Source organism: Grammomys surdaster, unplaced genomic scaffold, assembly GCF_004785775.1.
Source record: "Grammomys surdaster isolate TR1022 unplaced genomic scaffold, NIH_TR_1.0 126063, whole genome shotgun sequence".
NCBI classification, from domain to species: domain Eukaryota; kingdom Metazoa; phylum Chordata; class Mammalia; order Rodentia; family Muridae; genus Grammomys; species Grammomys surdaster.
The window spans coordinates 5801634-5827011 of NW_021620873.1; the positions used below are offsets into that span (position 1 = coordinate 5801634).

The following is a 25378-nucleotide window of genomic DNA, read 5'->3' on the forward strand; positions in this document are numbered from 1 at the left end:
TCTCTCTCTCTCTCTCTCTCTCTCTCTCTCTCTCTCTCTCTCTCTCTTTCTTTCCACGAGACAGGGTTTATCTGTGTAGACCTGGATGTCCTGGAACTCAGTCTGTAAACCAGGCTGGCCTCAAACTCAGAGATCTGCTTGCCTCTGCTTCCTGAGTGCTGGGATTAAAGCTGAGTGTCACCACTCCCCCAAACAGAGAATTCTTTCTTTTATTCGTTCACATTTCTTAAATGTCCATCTTGCATGTTTTTATTTTAATCCTCAAAATTTCAATAGATGCCCCCCAAAGCCAACAAATCAATGGTTAAGATACTTCCCACCAAACCTCACATAAGACAAAGACAAAAAGCCCTGGCAGTCCACGAGGCCCAGTTGCTGACTGAACACTGCAGGCCACTCGGGAATGGAAGACAGCCAGCTAATCAGCAAAAGCTCATTAAAACCACCACTTGTCTCAGTGCCCGATCCATCCCCAAGTCCCTCTCCCTCCAAGGCAGAATTTAGCACTGAATCACCACTGCTGGCGGGCAGAGGGCTGGCTCTGCAGGACTGCTCCTGCACACCTCAGCAGAGAGAGCCCCAGTAAGGCCCAGGGATGGGATGGGGGTGCGGGCCTGAGTTAAGAAGAGTTACCAGACAACAGGGAAGCATGCTGACCAGATAGACAAGCAAGAAAAATAAGGAGGGGGGTGTGCTGTACAGATGGGAAAGGAGAAGAGGATGAGGCAGGCACAGAGTGTGGGAGAAGCATTTGGGGCTGAGCAGTAGGGAGGTCCCCCAAATCAGAAGGAAATATAGATTAATGACTCATGCATACACATATGCACACAAAGTCAAAGACTACAGACCAAAGATGTGTTCATCCACACTCTACACCATACATAAACACACATACCCTACACATAAACATATATAAACACATGCATACTACACATACACAAACACATGCCACAAATATATACACACATATATACAGAACACACACATGCACACTCACACAAATACATACAACATATATATGCAGACACACACAAACACAAATCACCCTGTGGTGAATATCAGAGTGGATACAAACATTCCTCTGGTATGGATGCTGAGAACCAAACACAAGTCCTCTGTAAGAGTAGCAAGTGCTCTTAACTACCAAGCCATCTCCCCAGTCCCTACTGTACATTTGAATTAACACAGCTGGCCCACAGTGTTGTTTAAAGATGAGTTTCCTAGCGACAGAAGAGAAAAGTGTCTGATTCTATGTCAAGTATCAAGAGCCTGCCAATAGCCCAAGCCACAAGCCTTAGCATGAGAAATAGCATGCCCTCAGTAAACCCAAGGGCTATGAGATTCCATTCAAGACCCTTGTAACACAGACACAGACTTGGATGAGAGAATTCTTCTAAGGAGAGACAGGGCCTTGAAACAAAAGCAATGTGACAGTGATGGTGATTTGGTTCCAGATCTCAGAGGATCAGCCCAGCCAGCCCAGCACATGTGGGCAGTTCAGAGATTAGGTCTGTTATGACACACACGAGAGGACTGACGGATGGCCTAGTAAGTAAAGTGCTTGCTGCACAAGCAAAGACCTGAGGTCAGATTCCCACAACCCACATAAAATCTGGATGTAGTTACAATCCCAGTGCTGGGGAGACAGAGCCAGGAGGATGTAGGCATCATGTTACTGTGCACTGAGTGAAGATTACCCTTGTATTAATCAAATGCTGATTTCTCTGTCCTCATATGTGGTTGCAATCCAGACATGGCATTGTCATGATTATTCCAAGTATCACCTGTTTCAAGACTGTGTAAACATTGTTCTGACTTGTCAATAAAGCTGATCAGCCAATGGCTGGGCAGAAGAGAGAATAGGGCTGGGCTTCTGCCAGCCATGGAAAGGGGAGAGAGAAGAGGAAGAGGGAATTTGTCATGGAAAAGGGGTCCATGGAGAAACATCTGAAGCCCAGAGAGCCAGACCAATACTAAAATGTAGGTATCTTGGGGATTTTGCCAGGGAGGCAGCCAGAGTAGTTCAGAGGATTAGAATAGGTTAACTGCCCAGTTATTGTGTTATAAAGCTTATCAAATAAAGCTTATCATCTCTGTCTTGTTCATTTGGGAGCTAGCCTGGGACAAAGAAAAACTGCCATTTTAAAAAAATGTTTTTACAGGAGGAAACCTGGGACCCTCTGGCCAGCTAGCCTAGTCTACTTGATTAGCTCTAGGCCAAAGAGATCCTCTCAGAAAACAAGGTGGGTCATCCCTGAAGAACCATATCCAAGATTGACCCTTGGCCTCACACTTGTATGCACACCTGCACACATAGGTGCAGGAACATACATCACACCTAAACACACTCCAACTACACACATTTATACCTACACACATACCTACACATACACCCATACACACTCACCTATACATCCTCACAATGCATACACACACATACACATATCCACATGGAGACTTACAATGGTACACACTTGCACAAGTTGTTGTTGGTACAATGCCTTTAATGCCAGCACTGGAAAGACAGAAGGAATCAGATGTCTGAGTCTGAGGCCAGCCTGCTCTACAGGGTGGGTTCCAGGATAGCCAGAACTACACAGAGAAACCCTGCCTCAAAAAACAAAACAAAACACCAAATCTATACACATACACACACACACACACACATTTGTACCACACACCTATATGCCCTCACACATTCAATGTACACACTCACACCTACACACACCAAAACACATACACACAAACACACCCACTCACATCCACACACACACGTGCACCTACATAGACACATACACACCTGTACATGAACACCTACTTACACTTAATATATACACTGTCAAAAACATAGACATCTACACAAACACAGTCTCACACCTACACACAGATGCACACACAAAAGAATAGAAGAAGAAACAGGCACATCTCCAGTGACAATCAGATGTCATCTCTGGCCTAATCAACAGACTCTCCTCTTGATGAAGTCTTACTGTGCTGGCATTATTGAGAGATGGAACCTGTCTGGGGAAAGTGGGTCTCTAGGACCACCTTGCAGTTCCCCGTCTGCACCTGTCTTTTCCAGGTCACAGAGAGTGCAGAGGAGACCCCACACACACGCATGCCAGTGCACTGTGCTGTCCAATGGCACAGACAACCACCCTGGGATGAAGTCTCTGATCCTGTCAGCCAAAATAAAACCTTCCTCCTTGAGGTGGGTTATGTCAGGCATTTTGTAATCGTAGTGAAGAAAGTAATTAGGATGAGAGACATCTGGCAAAAGCAATAGGACCTGGGGTGGCAACAAAACCTGGAGAGTCACTGGAAAGAATAACATGCCCATAGGAAAAAGAGGTGACGAGGGTGTCCAGGGAGGAGGGGTCTCAGAACTGAGCAGCTGAGAGACCAAGAGAAGAACAGAAGAGGGCATAGAGAGCCCCTTAGTCATTACAAGGCTACCAGTTCCACTCTGGGGTCTGACAGGGGTCCTTGGAGTCTCTACCAAGATTGGCTACATAGTTATTGTCCTAGTTAGCTGTGCCAACTTTACATAGCCCAGTGTCACCTCTCAATAGAGCCTACTGCCTAGATTGGATCAGCCTGCGGGAGTGCCTCTGTGGCCCTGTCTTGATTGTGAATTGATGTAGGAGAGGAGCACTGTTCCCCGGGCAGGCAGTCCCTCAGTGTAAGAAAGAACTACTTGAGCATGAACCCGAGACTGAGGCAGCAAGCAGTGTTCCTCCATGCTTTCTCCTTCAAGTTCCTGCTGTGATGTTTCTCAGTGATGAACTATGTCCTAGAAGTATTGCAAAATAAATCTTTTCCTACTCTAAGTTGTTTTTGTCAGATAGTTTTTTATGCCAGCAACAGAACGAGCGACAAGCTCCCAACCTACTTCCATTTGCCTCCAAGCACACACTTCCAGTTCCCAGCTGCTGTGACTTCTAGCCAACACACACTTGCATCCATCTTGCAGTGATAGAAATCAAATCCAGGGCTTCATGGAAGGCAAGCGTTCTATTACAGCCTCACCCACAGGGATACAAACAGAGGAGACAAAGCCCAAGCCCTTTCGAGCCCCACAAACTCTCCCAGCATCCTCATGTTCATTTACCTTCTGTGGTTTATTGTTAAAAGGCCCAGAGTTTGGGCATAAAGAGATTGACATAAAGAGCCACAATACGGCGAGGGTTCTAGGCTGTCAATAACTGGGGAAGACAAAAATGCCAATCAGAAAGTACCAGTTTTGATTTTCAATGAGGGACAAACTTCCACTAGGTTGAAGTCATTCCTAGTTTGGAACCACATGCTGAGCAGCCAGTGTGGGAAGTGTATACACATTTGCTTGTCAGCCACAGCTCATTCCTTTCATTCACATCATGAAATATCTTAAAGACACGAGCAAAACCTGCCAGAGTCCAAACCATAGATCATGCAGCCAGAAATCCTCAACGGTCAGCACCATGAACAGTTACTACATCGCCAAGCAAAGGATGAGACCCTCTAATGAGGAATCTTCAGACACCTTAGTTTGTAGGTTTAAATGCCAGCCCCACTGCTGAGAAGCTGGAGGAGGCTTCTCTGTCCTGGGCAGTGGGAATGGAGGCATCTTCTGCCCTCCTGGGTTATACTGAGGTATACATGGCCATATCCATGAGGCACTGTAGAATCTGCCAGCTACAACAGGCCACTTTTTACTTCTATCCAACAGTACTCTCTGCTATAAATGGTGGAGACACAGAGGTGGTGGGAAGGAGACAGAGTGTACTAATGAACACTGGGGACAGGTCTCCAAGTCCAGCCCAGCCACACATGCCATGAGACTAACCACATCTTGACATCCTTGGAAAAAATACACTAAAGAATATGATGCAGTTGCCTACCCTGTTAGCACCACGACAAAGTCCATGACGTTCCAGCCATTCCTCAGGTAGGAGCCTTTGTGGAAGGCAAAGCCAAGAGCCACGATCTTAATTCCAGCCTCAAAACAGAAGATTCCAATGAAGTATGGTTCCGTGTCATCCTGGAAGGGAGAGAGACAGCGTCAGTGACATGGGCTGTGTGACCACAAGGAAGCACACCTGGAGATGTGTACCCACCTCCCCATCCAAATGGGCTTAGTCACCAAAGGCTGAGATCTCTGAAACTAAGCCAAAAGGAACATATTCTGCAAGCTGAGCTGGCTCAGATACTGTGTCACAATGAAAGAATGCTAAGAACAACCCACTTCCTGGGTTAGGAGTACTGATCTCCCACCCTTAGAGATATGGCTGTTTCCTTGGTGAAGGTTATGAAGGCCAAGAAGGAATGGTTCAGCAGTAGAACCTGGCCTAGAATCCACTAGTAAGAAGCAGAGGGTGTGCTCCAGGAATAAAGTCCTTGCCTAGAATTCTCTAGTAAGGGACAGGGCCATGGCTCAGTGTCAGAGAGCTGGCCTAGCATGAATGGGGATCTGGGGTTATCCTTAGTATAACAAAATAACAAATAGGTAATAAATGAACAAGTCAAGTCTGTATTTGACTACTGGTAGAACAAAACAACCCTAAAATGATGTAACTAAGACAATGATGGTTCTCTGGATACTATTGATTCTGAGGCTTTGGTGGTACTTGTGCTGGGTATAAAAACCATACTCATTGCAACATGTGATGTTTGCACTTCTAGTTTTGCAGACATAGGACATGGCTGTCAACTGTGGATGTGTCCTAGAATACTTCTGCTGAGGAAGATGAGGGTGGAGGGAAACTAAGGTCAAGGAAGTGTTCGAAAAGGGGACTAAGTGACTGAATTTGAGGAGTAAGTTCACAGTGGCTAATTGCCCTGTTTGATACTTATGTATAGTCACATTTCTTTTTCATGAAAATTTTGTTTCTCAGCATGAAACAGGAAATAGAATTTGGACTAAGCATGATGTCTTCACAGTGCAAAGGTCACAATGCCCTGGTATATAGCAGGTCTGCTGGGTTTCCAGGGTGGGTTTGGGCGGTGAGGGCTCCCATGTCCCCAGGTCACCAGTGATGGTGCAAAGCAGGCTTTCTCCCACACAGCTCTCAGCCCAGGGACCCAGCCCCCCTCCATTTCATTGCTTACCAGCCGCTCAGACATGGGTGTCTTGTCGTCATCAGGGAGGTGCTGCTCCAGGGCCAGGACGATGCAGTTAGCAATGATGGTGGCCAGGATCATGTACTCGAAGGGAGTGTGGGGGTTAAGGAGCAGACCTCCAATGGCTTTGTGCTTAGCACTCTGTCCCCTCCCAGCAATCCAGACCAACACCTCCCGCCTGCCCCTTGTCCCTCAGGCCCTCAGTCTTTCACATCCCTACCCCATTCACACACAGTCACCTGCCTCTTCAGGCTGGGGGGGGGGAGGGCACCCTGCTGCTCTCAGGCCTACACTTGTGACTTTAAAAATGTTTCTATTAGAATGTACTAGTTACACGTCTGGGTCATATTCAAGCCCCCCTGTTGTCCTCTTCTCTCTGTGTCCTTTTCCAACCTAGTCCCCTAGTTCTTCTTCTAATTTCTTTTCCCTCCTTCCTGCCCTTCTTTTCTTCTTTCCTCAGTGAGTTTAAGGTTGCCCACAGAAGCACAGGCACTTCAGCATGACTACACCCCTGGAGAAAAACATCACCCCACTTGCTGCTAATAAGTCCTCATGGAGGGACAAGCCTTGTGCCCCCTCCCTCCCGCATGACATGATGTTTACCGGCTCAATCTTGTGCACAAAACACCTAGCGATGTACTGGAGTCTCTGGGAGGAGGCATACAGGTCTGATGAGTAGGGCTTGAGTGTCTGCAGATTTGGGTATTAATGATGGGGTTCAGGAACTGACCCACTGTGGACACTGACAACAGGCCACACTTATCACAGAGTGGTGAATGCTATAGAGAAGAGGCAGGAAAAGGACTCGGTAAAACAGAGTAGTCTGAGGGCTGACTCTATAAAATGCCTGCTGTACAAGTGTAAGGCTCTCAGGTGAGGTCCCAACTCTCTTAAAAGCTTGGGGATATTGGTGCACATCTGAAACTCAGGCACTGGGGAGAGCGGGAGGGGGTCCTCAGAGTTTGCTGGAAGTCTAGCTGCAACAGGGGACTCTAGGTTTATTGAAATACTCTACCTAAAAAAATCATTCTCAGAGAGAGAATGATTGAAGAAGATGCAGGACACTGACCTAACTTCTGCACACACACACACACACACACACTGGTGAACACATGTATGTGTATACACATACATACCAAAACCTGTTCTGTAGTGACACCCAAAGCACAAACCATGAAAGAAAACTGGATATGGACTAACAAGATGGCTCAGTGGGTAAAGGCACCTGGTGCCAAGCCTGGAACCTGGGTGGCGCATGAACCAACATGGCAGGACAGAAATGACTCTTGAAAGTTGTCTTCAGACCTCCATCCATGAACTGTGCGCACACGTTCATGAACACCCCCACCCACCCACCCAAAAATGTGCACTTTTCATACATGGCCCTTCCTCTACAGATTTTTTAAAAATACTGGAGAATTATCGGTTCTCACTCCCACTAGAACAACAGGAAGTAAAACAAACCAGAATGCCCTGAGGGTTGGGAGATTTGGGGGTGCTAGGGGGCTTGGGGACCCTGTGAATTGCTTCACCATGAAGCTAGGTGGCTACCTTGAAAATTAGCCTGGTATTTCCTAGAAAGGTTAAAGATGAAATTACCATTCCACATTGGAATTTTATGCTGAGGTTCAGAAAGAGTTTTTTGAAAAATCAGATGTAAACACTCCTATATGACTGACAGCAGCATGTTCTAGATCACCTGCCAAAAAGTGGAAGTGGCCTGTAAGGGTACTGTTGGACAGGCAAGTAAGAATGAAGAGGCTGCTCTGTTCAGTGTGGACGACTGCCTAGCCTAGAGTGATCCACTGATACACGGACAAACCTGAGACCAGGAGGCTGAGTGAAGGGAGCAAGGCGCCAAGAAGCAGCCAGCCACTGTGTGGAATACAGAGTCAGCAGGTCTTCAAGTAATCTTCCTGGAAGCTGGAGGCCGAGGGAGAAAGTGACGGCCTCCAGTATGGGAACTAGATAGACAGTTGCAGGACACTGTGACTGTACAGAATGCCAGGGAGTTAGTCACCTGATACATCTTACGAATTTTGGAGGCAGAGGCAGATAGATCTCTGTGATTTCAAGGCCAGCCTGTTCTATATAACCAGGCCAGCCAGGGCTACAAAGTGTAATTCAGTCTTGGGGGTGGGGGTGGGCGTGAGAGATGGTTCAGCAGCTCTTGTAGGAGACAGTTCAGTTATTAGCATCTGGGCCCTGTGGGCACTGCTTCTCTCTCTCTCTCTCTCTCTCTCTCTCTCTCTCTCTGTCTGTCTCTCTGTCACACACACACACACACACAAAGTCTTTTGTGGGCTGCAGCCCAGCCACAGAAGGCTGAGCCTCACAACCAAAATAAACCTCTTTAAACCAGTGGTGGTCAGAGCAGGCATCCCAGGAGGTAATCTGACAGTATCTGTCTCCTCAGCCTCTCTCCTTCACCCCAGGAAGTGACTGCTGGGCCCCATTGGGCCTCAGCACTTGGGAAGACCTGTGTTCTCATGTTGCTTTTATATGAGGGCTTGACACACAGACTGCTTCACAGCAAAATCACCCCGATCTCCGGCTCAGTCTCTGAGAGGCAGCCCTAGTCCAATGGCTTGTGAATGGAGCTAGAAATCTTGGAGCTGGAAGACTAAGAGAACAGGTGGATGCCAGGCATGCAATCACAGCACCCTGAGTACAGGGACAGTGGGTTCCCAGCCTGACACAGTGCTTGAGTGGGCGCTGTCCTGGACACTGTGGGGTATGGAGTAGCATGTGTGACTGTAAAACCAAATGCACCACTGTGTGTCCCCAGGGACAGTGTGCCCTCCCATTCCACATGGGCAGAACTGAGCCTTTCTCAGTGTTTCTGTTTGAAAAGTTAACTGGCTCAGTGCCCTTTGAACTTGATCCATTCAGTAGTTCGTTTGCTTTTTGTTTGGTTGTTGTTTTGTTTTGTCTTGTCTTGTTTTCCTGTTTGTTTTTGTTTTGCTTTTTGAGGTAGGGTCTTAATCTGTAGTCTCAAACTCAGGAGCCTCCTGCCTCAGCCTCCCAAATGATGGCATGACAGACCACTGTATTCTGGAAGTGCTTTCAAGCCACCCCTTAGAGGGTTGGAAGGAGCTGAGCCTGAACCCATTTTCCAGGTGGAAAGGCAGAGCCTGTGAACATAGGAGGAAGTAACTCAGGAAGGCGGAAAAGCCAGGTCCTTCCTGTGTTTGGTGTTAGCCTCATTGCCCAGCTGCAAAACAGCAATTTAGGAAGATAACAAAAGCTTCCCACAGTCCATTAGTGACTGGCTCTTGCCTCTCAGTGCCTGTGACTAGCCCCAGAACAAAGACTGCAGACTCCCCCCTGTCTCACTCTGCAGCTTGGAAAACAAGAGCTGATATTTGCACACAGAGAAAGCAAGGCCGAGCCCTTGCTGGCAATTTGAATGAGACTCACATTCTCTCACAGCCAGCCCGCCCAGCCTGAGTGGCTGCTGCTTCTCGGAGCCACCATCTCCCGTTGGCATTCCTTGGCTTCCTGTCCCCAGATGGCTGCCATGGAAGTGCCTTTGCAGCAGCTGGCACCACGTTCAGGTGCTGCTGTGTCAGCAAGGTTCCTATTGCCTAGGCTTCAGAACCCAGAATTCCCCAGGTCTAAAAGGAAGGCCTAGCATGCAATCAAGACCCCCACTCCTTCTTGGCATGCAGGCAGAGGGTCAGAGAGACCCCACTCCTTCTTGGCATGCAGGCAGAGGATCAGAGAGACCCCACTCCTTGCTTGTAACTTCTCTGTGTTTATCTGTCAGTTTTCCAAGTGCTGGGAATGGAACCCCATGCCTCATGCACGCTAAGCAAAGCTCTGAGTCACATCCTCAGTTCTCTTTCTAGCTTTTATTTCAAGACAGGATCTCACGCAGTCACCCAGGCTGGCCTCTGAGTCACACTGCAGCCTAGGGACACCTTACAACTGCAACTCTCCTGCTTCAGCCTCCTGAGTCCTCAGAATGTCAGACCCACACCCCCTGGCCCAGATCCTGACACTATATCATTTTCTTTTTGTCAAACTCAAATGCACGAGCTTCCAAGTGTCGCTTCACAGACCCCAAGCATGAGAGTCAGTGCCTCACACTCTGGCCATGCAAAGCAAGAGCCCGGCATCGTGAGCATTCCGGCCATTCAAGGATGCAGTCTGAGCCCTGCTTCCACCTGCTGAGTCAGGAGGAGCCTCGAGCTTCTGAGGCTATATGCTGGCACAGTTCAGAAAGCCTCTGCTCTACTTCAGGGTGGGTGGAGCCACGTACTCAGAGCTGAGTCCTCTCGGGAGGAGGGCTCTTCTTTTTCCTCCCAGTTTGGATCTCCATATCCAAGAGTCCTAATGATTCTGAGAGTCCTGGATTCTGCCACCCAGGCCAGGGGTGTTGAGAAGATACCCCTGTCTTGATGAAGCAAGAGTATTGTTGGGATGGGGTCAGGCAAGCAGAAGACTCCAGGTTATAATGTGTGTGAGTACTCAGAGGCATTCAATAGGTCTTATCTCACTTGGAAGAAAAGCTGGGGTCTTCATGGTCCAGGAACCTCCACTGCCTCATTGTTCTGTCTCTCTTATTCTTTGCTTTGGTCACTCCACTCTACCCATGATGCCCCAAGCATCCCAGGCATGTTCGAGCTAAAGGACCTTTGCATGTGCTGATCATACTTCTGGGAGGCATTTTGCAGACACCAACAGGATTCCCTCCCTTGCTGCCTCTACCTTTCTACCCAAGGGTCACTTCCTTCACTTCCGTCTCTGCTGAATTTCCCCACACACTGTATTTAAGAGACCGCTATGGCTTCTGTCCTCATCTTGTCCGTTGTCTCCTCTATGACACAGGCATGAGGCAGGCAGGGGTTTGCTCTGGCCTCCATTGCTCATGGGTTTGTTGGGCTCTCCTATGAAAGCCTTAGCTACACTTATTTCGTCAGAGGGGAGGGAGGAGGAGACCGGAGGTGCTATTTCTGCACCTTCTCCTTCACTTCCCCTTCCCCTTAGACTAATCCCCTAGGGACATGTTAAGTCTACAGTCTGGGACCTGGGGAGATGACTCTGGTTAAAGCACTTCTTTCCCAAGCATGGGGACCTGAGTTCGATTCCTGGAACCCATGTAAAAAGTCAGACCTATAATCCCAGTGCTGAGAAGACAGGTGGATCCCCGGGGTACCTCCATAGCCAGTCTAGTTGAATTGGTGATCTCCAAGTTAGAAAGAGGCCCTGTCCAAAAAGAGGTGGACGGTGCTTCTAACGATGACCCAAAGGCTGTCCTCTGGCCTCCACACACATGAACACTCACACAGGCAAACACACAACGTTTTCTGAAGTCTTTGATGGCCCTGGAGAGGTGGGTCAGTGGTTAACAGCACTTGTTGCTCCTGAAGGGGACCCAGGTTCAATTCCCAGCACCTACATGGATCCTCACAGCCAACTATAAGTCCAGTTGCAAGGGATCTGATGTCCTCTTCTGAATTCCAAAGGCACCAGACAAGCAAATGACACACATACATACATTTGATCAAATTCCTCATACACATAAAAAAGAAATCACAGTCACTGGGTACCAGGATTAAAGATGGCTTCTGAGTTCTGAGAAGAGGGGAAGAGCCTGAGGCAGAGACAGAAGGTTGTTCTGGGTAGGGGGTTGAAGAGGAGCCTCCGCAGCTCAGCTCCCTGTGCCTGATCTGCAGGTCCTAGCTCACAGCTGTGCTGAACAATGCCCGTGATAGCCACTCTGCTCCCTGGGCACTCTGGAGAGAAAATCATATGTCAGCATGTCTAGAGTCCCCGGCAGTGAAGAGGCCAGAGAGAGGCAGGTGGAATGGGAAGAAGAGAAGACAGTCTGCTGGGAAGTCAAGCTGCCGCCCCCATGGACTCCAGAAGTCAGGAGAGCACACAGCCCTGCAGGCAAGTGCTCAAACTCCTCAAAAGGCCCAGTGGGACCCACAGAGCATCCTGGCAGGAGGCTCTGAGAGATTGACTGAGGAACTTCTTAGGGGAATGGCGGCCTGCGCACACTCTCAGGACTTGCCTTTTGGGAATTAGTCCACCAAAGAAATACCATTTCCCAAAGTGGACATGGCAGTGGGTGCCCAACCTTTAGCAGCAGGCCCTAGCCTTCCAGTTTATTCCCATGGTTCCTCTTCCCACCTCAGCTCCAGCCCCAAAGGAGGTCTTATGTCTCAGGTGACCCTGTCCCTGGAAGGGGGTTACAAGGAGCATATGCTGAGGAAATACACAGAATGAGTCAGCTCTGTCTGCAGACCAGTTCTCACAGGAGCAACACGATATCCAGCATCCATTACTTTCAGCTTCCAGCAGGAGAGCAAAAGGCCTTTGAGCCCTGGGTGTTTGAGACCCGGTACAATACAATGAGCATATGCCGTCAAATACCACCACCACCACTGACTGAAGCACTGGGCCCAGATGTTCCAGACTCATCCACAGCACCATAGCAGCTGTTGACAGGATGCTGCAGTAGGCAGTGTAGCCAGGGGTGTGCCCCCAGGGTTCCCTTGCAACCACTCTGCAAGATGAGCTCTGTTGTTAGCCCCATTTTTGGATAAAATCAGGGTTCAAACAGATTTGTAAATTTTGGTTAAGGTCACAAAAAGAGGCAGTAGAATGGGGTTCAGGGCACACCGTGCCATAGTCCACAGTTTAATTTCACTCATTTTTTAAAAAGTTTTGCAGAAAGGATGGAACCTATGATCCAACACAGTAAGTGAGGTAACACTAAGCCGTACCCCAAGCCTGGTCACCAGCTAGGTCACAACACTTTTGTAAGTTAGACCCACCGTGAGCCCCCACCCCCCGGCTGGCACTGTGTAGTTCCAGCCTTCTCTTGCCATGGTTCGCAGCATCATTTTGCCTGTTTAAAAATCAGAGGGAGGCGAGATAAGCCACAGAATCAGCAAACCTGGACTCAGTGGGGTTCACTGAGACTGAATCACCAACCAGGGAGCCTGCTCGGGACTGACCTAGGCCCTCCACACATATGCTACACTTGTGCAGCTTGGTCTTCTCTTGGGACTCCTAACAGTAGAAGCAGGGGCTGTCTCTGACTCTTTTGCCTGCTTTTGGGACCCTTTCCTCCTACTGGGGTTGCCTCATCCAGACATAATAGAAGGAAAGTGCCTAATATTACTGTCATTTGATATGCCATGGCTGTTTGTCATCCATAGGAGGCCTGCCCTTTTCTGAAGAGAAATGAAGGAGGAGGGATGGGAGGAGGTAAAGATAAGAGTGGGGGAGGAACTGGGAGAAGAGGGAGGGGGACTTCAGTCAGGGTGTAAAAGTAAATAAATAAACTTTTTTAAAAACCCAGAGAGAGGGTTTATTTGGATTTTTTTGTTTGCTTTTGAGGCAGGCTGTTGCAGTGTAACCCAGGTTGGCTTTGAACTCATGGTGTTCTGATCATAGCCTGAGTACAGAGACCACAGATGTGCTTCACCACACCTAACCCTACACTTGGAACCTTAGCCAAACAGATTATATTTCATCCAAAATCTAAGTAACAGCTACTATTAATTCTCTCATTAGTGGTGCTGGGGATAGTCTAAGGCCTCACAGACAAAGCAAATGCTTTATGGCTCAACCACAGCTCACAGTGTAATTCCCCAACGGTCAACGGTGGGCTGGCCTCACCTTGCAAGCCCATCGGAAACGAGTTGCTGTGAATGACCAGTCTAGCTCTTACCGACTCCACAAAGGCTCAAGTTCTCAGGCGGGCTTTGAACTCTTTAGCTCACAGCAACAGTCACAGCCAGAGCTAGAAGTGGGCTTCCCACCCTCTGTCCTGTAGAGCTCCCAGGAGACATCCTCTCAAAAAGGGCAGGCAGGGACATTCAGCACCATGGCCAGCAGCCAACGGGCCTAGTTCAACCGATGGTCTGGGGAGGGCAGGCAGGGTGTGAGCCCTGGCTCTGTAAGACCAACATCTGACCTCCAGAGTGAAGAGGAGAGAGAATCAGCATGCCTTTAAGAACATGAGTAGCTATCTGTGGTAGTGACGTACCTGCCAGGCAGAGGCTCGTACACCTCTGTGAGTTCAAGGCCAGCTTGGTTTACATAGAAAGTCACTGTCAAGTTAGGGTTACACAGAGAAACTCTGTCTCAAAATAAAATAAATAAATAAATAACTGTGTACACACTGAAGATCTGACCACAGCCAACTGTATACACACTGAAGATCTGAGCACAGCCATCTGTATACACACTGGAGATCTGACCACAGCCATCTGTATACACACTGAAGATCTGACCACAGCCAACTGTATACACACTGAAGATCTGACCATAGCCAACTGTACACACACTGAAGATCTGAGCACAGCCATCTGTATACACACTGAAGATCTGACCACAGCCAACTGTATACACATTGAAGATCTGACCACAGCCAACTGTATACACACTGAAGATCTGACCACAGACGACTGTATACACACTGAAGATCTGACCACAGCCAACTGCATACACATTGAAAATCAGAACACCACACACTGCTTTGCATTTATTTATGTGTATGCCTATGTGAGGGGACACGTGTGCCACATGTGTATGTGGAGGTCAGAGGACAACACCTGAGAGTCAGCTCTCTCCTTCTGTTTCATAGATCCTGAGGCTAGAACTCAGGACATCAGGCTCAGTGGCAAGCAAGGCTAAGACATCTCTGAATCCTACATTTACATTTTAAAAACCAAGCTGAGTAGGGTAGGACCACAGCTGAGGGGGGTAGGACCACAGCTGAGTGGGGTAGGATCACAGCTGAGTGGGGTAGGACCACAGCTGAGGGGGGTAGGACCACAGCTGAGGGGGGTAGGACCACAGCTGAGGGGGGTGGGACCACAGCTGAGTGGGGCAGCACCTGCCTCGCATGTCCCAGCTTGTCCACAGGATGCTGAGCCTGGAGGGTTGTGAGTTTGTGGCCAACCTCGAGGGCTATAGACTAAGACTGACCCTCCAGCTACCCTTACCTCCCAAGTAAGGGGCTCAGTAAAAAGTTTTAGGGGCTTGTAGGTCAGAGGTGGCTTTGAGTAGGGTAAAAGTTATCTTTGTTTGAGCCTCAGTTTCCCCATGGTGAGTTTCGAAAAAACAGCCAACCAGCATCAATGTTCAATGGTCAGGGACGGCTTCTGTTGTTCATTCCTGTTCCTCTAAAGACCAGAACATTGACTATGTTGTGAGCACAGAGATGAGGTTCACCTCATTACAACCAAGCAATGAAATTTATTGTGTTTAATAGCAACTGCTGTTACCAGCATGGCTCCTTCCTCCTGCGCCTGCTTCCTCCTCCCCTCCCCCTTTTTCCAGTTCCTCTCTCTCTCCCATCTTCTCTCTTCCCATTCCCTTTCTCCTTTTGCCTCTTCCCTCCCTCCTTGTTCTGTAGCCCAGCCTGGCCTCTGTCTTGCTCTTCCTGCCTCCCCCCTCCCTCCCTGGGAGCCTCTTCTCCCAGGCCTGTGCCCCTGATCTAAAAGCTCTGCGCTCGGCCCTGAGTGTGACATTTATTTGAATTCCTTGTCTGACTAGGTCAATTGCCCTCTTTAGAACAACAGTCCCATTAGGGTAGGACCTGGGCTCATTCTAGGCCACATCTCTAGCATTTTTCTGAGTGCAGGACACACAGCAGCTGCTCAATAAATACAACTAGCCCAACGAAATCACAAAGGACCACATTTTCCCTTGCAGAACTGTCAGCAACCTCCTCCAATTTGCTGGGCTGTACACCACCCTGGACACATTACTGCCTGGCAGTATGATGGGCCCCGTTCTTTTAAAAGGTTGCAGATTATGAGTGGCTGCCTCATCATTTATTTAACACTCCCCCAGCACTTCAGCTGGTCTCCATTACTGGCAAAGTCGGCCTGATTACTCGCCTATATGTCTGTGTGCTTGTGAGACTTTCAGAGATACGGAAGGAGGGTCTGAGGGAAAGTATATCTGACATTCATTCTCACGTGAATCACCCCTGAATTTACAAGGCTATATATTTTTCCACTAAAATAAAGTTTTATAAGGGGCCAGCATGATGGCTTAGTGAACAGAGGCACCTGTAGCCAAGACTGACATGTGAGTTCAATCCTCACGGGAGGAGAGACCCGACCTTCCACGGGTTGCACTCTGACCTTCATACGTGTGTGTGTGTGTGTGTGTGTCCATGTGTACATGCACAATCACACACACACACTAAATAAATAAATAGATAAATAAATAAATAAATCAGCAAACTATAAAATAAATTCAAGTGAGGTGAGGAGCCGGGGAGAAGGCTTGAGGGTAAATGCTTCCCACGCATGTACCTGGCTCTGGTTCCACCTCCAGCCCCTCCCCCTCAAAGTGACCAGGATGGCCACATGTGTTTCATCTGAAATTAAAGATGCAATTCAACTGTACCAAAGAAAGAAGGAAAGAGAGAAAGAAAGAGAGAAAGAAAGAAAGAAAGAAAGAAAGGAAGAAAGAAAGAAAGAAAGAAAGAAAGAAAGAAAAGAGAGAGAGAAGTGAGGGAGGGAGTGAGGAAGGGAAGGGAAGGAAAGCTGAAACACGGGAGACTGAACACCCCACTGCACAGACATCCATACACACTCACACATATGGTCTAGAGGTTTTCACATAAAGGAAGGTGACCGCCATCCCTGCCTAAGCCCCTCAGGCAGCACCAAGACCTAAAGTGCTGAAGCACCAGGTCAGGTCTGTTCTGGTCTTGTTCTGTCCAGGTTGCTCCCTGCATCCCTCTACTTTTCTATGATGGTTTTCATATTGCTTCCTCCCCTAGGCCATCCTCATCATGAACCATGTCTCCTCCGGCCTCTCCAGGTGCCAGCTCCCTCCACGGCACCTTGCCCCAGCACGCTTCTCTGGAGTCACGGCCTTCTCTTCTCCTTGCTGTTTCTCTTAAATACAAGCCAGCACCCGACCTGCCAGTCACAGAGCTGTCCTCAGGTCTCCCTACCAGCCTTCAAACCTCCCACATCACACCCTATCTCCCCTTCCTCCCAAACAGCTCCCACTCCAGAAGGCGCCCGCCAGACTTGTGCTGCAGAACATTCCCAAAGAACACCAACTGCCTAGACTGACACCAGCAGGGCCTTATGCTACAAATGGCCACTGGTGAATCCCCAAGTATTCATGGGAGAGACAGCAGTGACCCTCTGCTCAGGGACAAGAATGTGACCTCAGGAGAAACCACTGTTCTCCCACGAGTGCAAGCTCCACCCACGACTCAGTCCCCACCTTCACACCACCATCCTTCATAGAAGGAAGCAGCCATGCCATGTCTCAGCACCATACCTCGGCCTCCTCCCAGTGCTGTGCTGGCCCAGCTAGGACTGCCCCTCAGCAGGGACACCCTTAGTGGGGCCACCATCAGCTGTCAACCCTCAGGATGCTTTGGCCACCTAGTTTATCTTTCTATCATCTGTCAATCCATCCACCAACTGTCTTGTCATCTGCCAGCCTGTGTGTAAAGCCTACTAGCCATCACCTGTCTACCCTCCATCTTCCTACCTAACCCATCATCTAATCCTCTGCCCATCATCTGTCACCTCCTAACGTTCAATTTCAGCTAGCAGCCATCTATGCATGGGAGGCAGGGTTCTGCCTTGGCAGGGCTGGCCAGTCTCCACCCTCCTCAGCCTCCCAGGCCCTGCTGGTACAGCCTCCACACTGGCTCTCATGAGATTTGTCTGTGCTTAGACTATCTCCTTCCAGTGCTCCTGCTTCTCTCCTTCCCTCTGGGTCTCCAGTCCCAACTTTCTCTTTCCCCTTCTCTTCATTTGACTAAGACTCTGAAGGGCTCAGTCCTAGGCAACAACTCCTTCCCTGTGTATCTATGAACTCATCTTCTTTCGCCATATGTCAGCCTAATCTATCCCTTCTTTCCATCCATCTGTTTGTTCTTCTACATATCTGCCCATCCATCCATCCACCCACCCACCCATCCACCCGTCCGTCCGTCCGTCCGTCCATCCACCCATCCATCCGTCCGTCCGTCCATCCATCCACCCATCCATCCGTCCGTCCGTCCATCCACCCACCCATCCGTCCGTCCATCCATCCACCCATCCATCCGTCCGTCCATCCATCCACCCATCCATCCGTCCGTCCATCCATCCACCCATCCGTCCGTCCGTCCGTCCATCCACCCACCCACCCATCCGTCCGTCCGTCCGTCCACCCACCCATCCGTCCGTCCGTCCGTCCACCCACCCACCCGTCCGTCCGTCCGTCCGTCCACCCATCCCTCTGTGTACCTAGGCGTGTGTAACTATATTTATCATCTATGCATCCTTCAGTCAGTCCTTTCCCTCTCCTGGGGAATCTCGTGCATCTCTGTGGTTGACTCTGACGTACACCATCCTGCTCAGGGGCCCTGGATGGGCAGGCTTGGTGTGAACACTTGGTGTGAACAGTGTCACCCACAGCCTGCATCGCTGCTTTCAGGTGAATATGGACAATGAGACACCAGAGAAGACTGGAGGGAAGGAGAAAGATCTACTGTCTCCTCACTGCCTCCTACCTAGTGACGGCTGAGTCCCCTAGTGTCTTCTCAGGGGACTCCCACACCGTGTCTGTCTTCATCTCCTAAGGCTGCCCCATAGCAAACTCCCTGCCTACCCAGGGTGGAGGCCATGAGCTGGACCAAGTCTTTAGAAGGTCCAAGTGATAAATGAAGGCTCAGCTTCAGGGCAGGTACTGGCAAACTGGGGCATCTTTACGAGAAATAGCCTAGTCAGGGTGAGGTCGAGGATCTGGATCCTGAGTTCCAGACCAGCCTGGGCCACATAGTGAGAACAAGGGCCAGAGACAACAGAGAGGGAAGAGGAGTGGAGTGGGGAAAGAAAGGGAAGGAGGGAGGAGGGGAGTGGGGAAAAAAAGAAAAGAAAGAGAGTTGAATCCTAGCGGGAGGAGGCTGGGTCATGGGAGAGCTGCCCTTGAAGGGTCTGTGGACTCAGCTGGCCCTCTCTCTTCCCTTATTTTTGACTCCAGATGTAAGCGTTTCCTTTACCAGAGGCCCCAAGACACACATCCATTCAATTCTGAAATGGAACCAAAAGACTCATGAGCCAAAATTAACCTTTCCTCCGCATAAGTTAATTGCCTTGGGCATTTTGCTATAGTGACAGAAAGCTGATGATTCCAGTAACTCAGAACAATGGAATCCAAATCCCCCGTGATCCAGAGGCCAGCTGTCCAAAATTATGATGTCAGCAAGTCTGTGCCCCTTCCCTCCTGCCCACTACTGATGCCTGGGTCACTTCAGGCTTGTCTCTATATTTCACATAAGGGGACTCCCGCAACTTGTGATTTGTGTGTCAAGATTCTCACACTGAGCAATGTGCTCTGGCTCCTTTTGGAGGACCTGAGTTCTAAGGGACAAGCTGGTCACCCTCCCAAGCTTTCTATGTGGTCACTCAGTCCCCAGCTGAGAACATTGTTCTGGGAGTCTGTGGATCCTGCTAGAGGTAAAGGCTACAGAAGATGGGTCACTGGGGTGAACTTTGTGGCTTTATAGCTCACCCCACGTCCAGGTGCCCTTTTCCAAGTTTGTGAAGATGTGCTGTCTTAAGTTAGTCCTGCTGATGTGAAGTCCTCCGCTCAAACAGAACAAACTGTGACCCAAGCATATCCCTCCCTTAAGCTGAATCTTAGCAGGTATTTGTCACAGAAGATAGATAATTAACTATGACTATCACAGACATGTCATGTAGAAGAGAGAGTGGTTTGATCTTGGGTGGCAGTGCCTAGGAAGTTGACATGAAGCCTGACTTCGGAAGCAGCATTGGTCAGACCTGGTGGGTGCACGAATCACGGGAAGAGAGGATGGTGTTAGGATGCCTCCCTTGCCTGATTCTACACGTAGTGATGACCTCACTAGTAGATGGGTTTGGGGAGGGAGTTGAACAGTTTGGTCTTGGTACTGTAATAGACTGAATAGTCTTTCCCAAAACTAAGGTTTATTTGGAATCTTGAGATATGACCTTATTTGGAAATAGGGTCTTCACAGATATAAACTGAGTCAGAAGCCAAGAAGGTTTTGTAGTGCTGGAGTTGAATTCCACTCCTGTTTTCATTCTAGAAGGTGAGACGGAAATGGTCATATGAGGACAGCTTGAGACTGCAGGAATATGGCCACAAGCTAAAGGCTGCCTACAGCCGTCACAGCCGGAAGAGGCAGGAGCATCTTGATTTACACACTTGTACATTAAACAGACATTTTAGAAAGCTCTGAAACCCTGCTGAATTTTCCCCAAGTATCTGGATCTACCCGGCTCTTCCCTCACCAGCTCTTTCAGCGAGGCATGAAGATTCTCCTTGCTTGGTCATTAAAAAAATACAGCAACACACTGCACCCTACTCCCAAAAGCGCTCACGGTGCAAACGCTATTGATTTAATCCAGAGCTGCTGGCAGCCATCCCAGGAGCTTCGTCAATATGAGACCCAGGGCCGCAGAAACATCTGCAGGCCAAGATTTTTCTTCCTGGGTCTCTGCTGACCCTGACTGAATTTCTCCCCAAGATGAGGGGCATTTACAGGAAGGGGAGGGATGGGTGCCATGACTCTCACATCCTGCTTAGGTGGACAAGAGGAAAGGCCTTGGACTTGCTATGCCTCTGAGCCACTTGAATCATTTGTTAATTTGCAGCTAGAGCTGAATCCTCAGAGCCCGGAGCCAGCAGGGAACAGCAGAGAAAGAAAAAGAAGCCAAGGTCTAGAGACCCTCCCAGTCTAAGATCCTGGCTAAGGCAGAAACCCCTTCAAAGTGAAAAGCTGGCAGGGTGTGGTAGTGCACCTTCAATTCCAGTGCTTGGGAAGGCAGGACGGGCATCTCTGAGAACTGGAAGCCAGCCAGCCTGAGCTACACAGTGAGACCCTGCCTCCAAAGTGATCAAAAGCCGAAAAGAGAAGATGGGGATGAGTAAGAGCTAAAATGAGTCAGAGAGGATGTCTCCACCTTTCATTCAGCAGGACGCCCAGAACAAGAGGAGAGAGGGTGTGGGTGAGGGGTCTGCAGTCTGGGTCTCAGAAAGAGAAAAAACTAAAGGAGATAAAAGTCAAAGACAGAAGAGCCCTACAGAACAGAAGGAGTGGAGGGCAGAGCACACATAATCAGAACTTCAATGCATGCACCCAGCTCACTAAAGAGAAGCAAATGGTCAGCACAGGGCACATGCTGCTGCAGTAACAAGCAAGCCCTGGATTGCAGCAGCAGAAAGCCCTGTGGCTCTCTTCCTGCTGAAGCAATGTGCCTATGGCAGGTGTGGTGGGGGCTATGCCTGACTCGGGATGGAACCTTCATACATCTGTGATTGAGGGCACAGAAAAACAGAGAATAGCACCTTACATGTTGGTTGTACGACTCAGTGCAGAGAGAGCCCATACTGCTCCTCTCTTGTTCACTGGCTAACTCCCACCATGTGGCCACATCCGAATTTAAGGATGCAGCCAATGAGAGTCTATGATGGGAAAATGTTAGTTCAACCAGACTCAATGCTTTGTGCCTCTGATTTCAGCACTGGCGAGGCCAGTAGAGGATTAAGGCCAACCTCAGGGACAATTGGGGTTTCAAGGCCAGTCCAGGCTACCTGAAGACCCTGTCTTGGGAAAGCAAGAGGTACAGGCTGCCTGAGAGGATTTCCTCTTACACAGCTTGTCCAGAGCTCTGCAGAAGACAGAAGTGGGATCTGAACCCAGGGCCATGGCTGCCATAGCTTGGCCCCACCCCTCTGCTCTAAGGATGAGGCTAAAACCTGGATAGTAGGTGGAGACAGGTGGGAGAAGGAACAGGAAAATAGCTTGAGGGAAGGAGAGATGGAAGGAAATAGAAACCTCTAACAGGAGCATAAGGGAGCCTCATCTTTAGAAACAAAACCACACTGAAAACGTGCAGGAAGCAAGGATGGGAAGGATTGGTGTGTACACACACAGGTGTAGACGCCTGCACACGCAGAGGCCAGACGCTGATGTCCCGGTCTTTCTCAATCGCTTTCCAAGCTCTGCTCTCCACCTTATGTTGTGGAGCAGGGTCTCTCCCTGAACCTGGAGCTCACTGATTGACTTGGCTGGCCGGCCATGAGTCCCAGGGATCCTGCTGTGCTGGGGTCACTGGTTCATGCCACAGAGCCAGGGTTTTATGTGAGAGCTGGAGAGCCAAACACAGGGCCCCGTGGTTACAGAGCAAGCTGTCATCCAGACTAAACACAAACTCCTGACAGCCTGGATCCTCCTGCCTCAGCTCTCTTTGAACAACAGGAAGCACTAAGGAACCTTGCCTCTCAAGAGGAAGAATTCATGGAGATAAAGAGTTGGAGGCATAGTGATAAAGTCCCCATACTCAGGGCTCTCTCCAGAACCTTCCATCTGCACCATGCTGAAGGTACAGCAAATTCTGGCCACTGTAGCATCTGTTCTAGTGATGCAGGAACAGAGCCTGCCAAGCCCTTCATCAGCTGCGCTGCCCCTCTCTGGACGTCATATTTGCTCAGTTCCGAGAACTGTGGACTGCAGTTGGCCAGCCCTGGCTGTACCCTCTAATGGCTCCTCCCCAGTGTTAATTCAGGCCAGCTGGTCTCTGTGCACTCGGGCCAGCAAAGGGATGGATGTCAGAGTCAGGTAGCCCAGGTGAGCCATAGGCAAGCCTGTCAGCTCACCACACCCATTTCCATTCTGCCCTCAGCTAGGAATAAGTGCTCACCAACTACTGACCAGAATCAAATCACACCTGGAATCTGAGGCTGCCAGAACTGGGTTCGGGGAAGGAAGGGATGAGAAATGATGAAGGAGGTGCTGGCCTTTGGTGGAGGGCTGGGGTAGGGGTAACAACGTGGGGGGAGGTTTGGGGGGCTGGGGTGGGGGTAACAATGTGGGGGCCTGGGGTGGGGGTAACAACATGGGGCTGGGGTGGGAGGTAACAACATGCTACGAGGGTGCAGGGACATGGTGGTTATACAACACAGTGAACACAGAGGACGCCATCCAATGGCAGACCTCAAAATGGCAAACACTTGCAAGTGCTTGGCCACAATTCAAATTTAATGCTCATCAGAATGCAGCACTCCTTGCTGGCCTCCAAAATCACACCAGATTGGCTGATAGGCTCTCAGCACTGCCTGTGTGGACACACAGTCATTTCCTTCTTTCCCTGCCCCTTCCTCCTGCCCTCACCCCTGCCCTCACCCCTACCCTCACCCCTGCCCTCACTCCTGTCCTTACCACTGCCTTCACCCCTGTCCTTACCACTGCCCTCACCCCTGCCCTCACCCTGGCCTCACTCCTGCCCTCACCCCTGTCCTCACTCCTGCCCTCACTCTTTTCCTCACCCCTCTACCTCACTCCTCCCCTCACCCCTGCCCTTACTCTTGTCCAGTTCTCCTGCATCTCACCCCTGCTTCTCACCCCTGCTTCTCACCCCTGCCCTCACCCCTGCCGTCACCCATGGCCTTCACCCCTGACCCTGCCCCTTCCTCCTGTCCTCACCCCTGCCCTTCCACCACAGTGTTCCCAGGGAGGCTGGAGGAGACTGAGGACTCCTGAGATCCACTTCCTTCTACACTCCTTGGTGGCTGCAACCCCAAGTAAAGGTTCTCCGCAGGGCCTCTGGCTCTGCCCAGCCTGCTCCCCATCCTTCTGCCTCCATTGCCTGCACGTTCTCTCCTGCAGCCTCAAACTGCACTTACAGTCTTTAAAAACAGTATACAACTTATTCATCAAGTTCCATGGAGTGATGCTAGGCTTGTTTTTGATGTTTCTCTAGCCAGAGGCAACATAAAACTTACCTCCTTATTAAACTATGTGTAATACATTTTAAAAGATATTATCATTATTATTATTATTATTATTATTATTATTATTATTACTGTTACTATTAATTCTGCATGTGCAGTACTCAATGAAGCCAGAAGGGGGCAACAGATCCCCTACCACTGGAGTTACAGGCAGTTGACAGCTGCCATGTGGGTGCTGGGAACTAAAGATTCTCTTAAAAAAGGAGCAGGGCTTTTTAACCGCTGAGCCACCTCTCCAGACCCTAATACACAATGTAGTTTTTGGTTTTCTTTGTTGCTCAGCACATGTCACCAGATAACATGCATTTTGTGATTCTGTTGCTTATATCTCCTCAGTCAGTCCCATGAAGGTGAGGGCTCCTGTCTGTGTCCTGTGACTGAAACAATGTCTTTCCCTCATGGTATCCCCCATCCACTTCCAACAAGTTACATTGTAGCTCTGGGAAGCAGGACCACTGTTTATTCACTTTTGAGACAGAAAACAGAGAACAGGCATTACAAGGATGTTGCTCTGGCTGTTTGTTAAGTAGCTCAATGCCCAGATCCCGAAAGCAAGTGTGGGTCACTGGTATCTTCACAGCAGTGTATGCCATGCCAACTGTGTGCCAGGTAGTGCCTCAAAGCTAACAGTACTACACAGGAAAATCCAGAAGATGCTCTGCCCTCCCAGGGAACCCACCCAGCTGTTTCAGGGTGTCTTTACTTTAGGCCTCAGTAGTTACTGGTCCATGTAGGAAAGACTACTCTTAAAGGGAGGCTGGCCATCTTCCTGTCATGCAACTGTGGAGCCTTCAGCACTCTGAAGACTCATCCGTCTTTGCGATCTGTCTTGGGTTTTTATTGGGGTGCCAAATATCATTACTAAAAGCAAATTGGAAGAAAAGGGGGTTTATTTCATCTTAAACTGACAGGTAACCGTCCATTCTGGAGGGAAGACAAGGCAGGAACTCAAAGCAGGAACCTAGAGGCAAGAACTGAAGCAGAGGCCACGAAGGAGTGCTGCTTTACTTGCTTGCTTAGCTGGCTTTTTTTTTCCAGACTGCTTTCTTATACCACTCAGGACCCAAGGCGGCATCCATGGTCAGTTGGACCCTCTCACACCAATCACTAATCAAGAGAATGTCCACAGACTTGCCTACAGCCCAAACTGACAAAAGGCAATTCCTTATTTAAGAGTTTCTCCCGTGAGCAAGGCAGTGGTGTACACCTTTAATCTCAGTATTCAGGAGGCAGTGGCAGGTGGATCTCTGAGTTTGAGGCCAGCCTGGTCTACACAGTTCCAGGATAGCCAGAGCTACACAGAGAAACACTGTCTCAAACAAAACCAAACAGACAATCCCAAGAGTTCTTCCCAGATATGTTTAGGTCTGTGTAGAGTCAACAAAACCCAATTAGTATAAGATCCAAGATCATACACCTGCCTCATCATGTATAAGACCCAAGGTTAGACACCCTCTTCATCATGTATAAGATCCACAGGCAGACATATCCCTCCTCATGTATA

At 49.3% G+C, this 25378-nt stretch overlaps 1 protein-coding gene across 4 annotated transcripts in view; it reads right to left on the reverse strand.

The window, feature by feature from the left end:
- The window catches only part of Cacna1a (calcium voltage-gated channel subunit alpha1 A), a 227284-nt gene that overhangs the window by 174244 nt on the left and 27662 nt on the right, over positions 1 to 25378 (reverse strand). For 3 of the 4 annotated variants that reach the window (XM_028755490.1, XM_028755488.1, XM_028755491.1), the window contains exons 2-3: positions 6088 to 6193; positions 4881 to 5020 (exon numbers count right to left, since the gene is read on the reverse strand). In XM_028755490.1, coding sequence (XP_028611323.1) covers positions 4881 to 5020; positions 6088 to 6193 — 246 coding nt within the window. The remainder of the gene's footprint in view (positions 1 to 4880; positions 5021 to 6087; positions 6194 to 25378) is intronic. The other variant, XM_028755489.1, reaches the window with a different exon arrangement.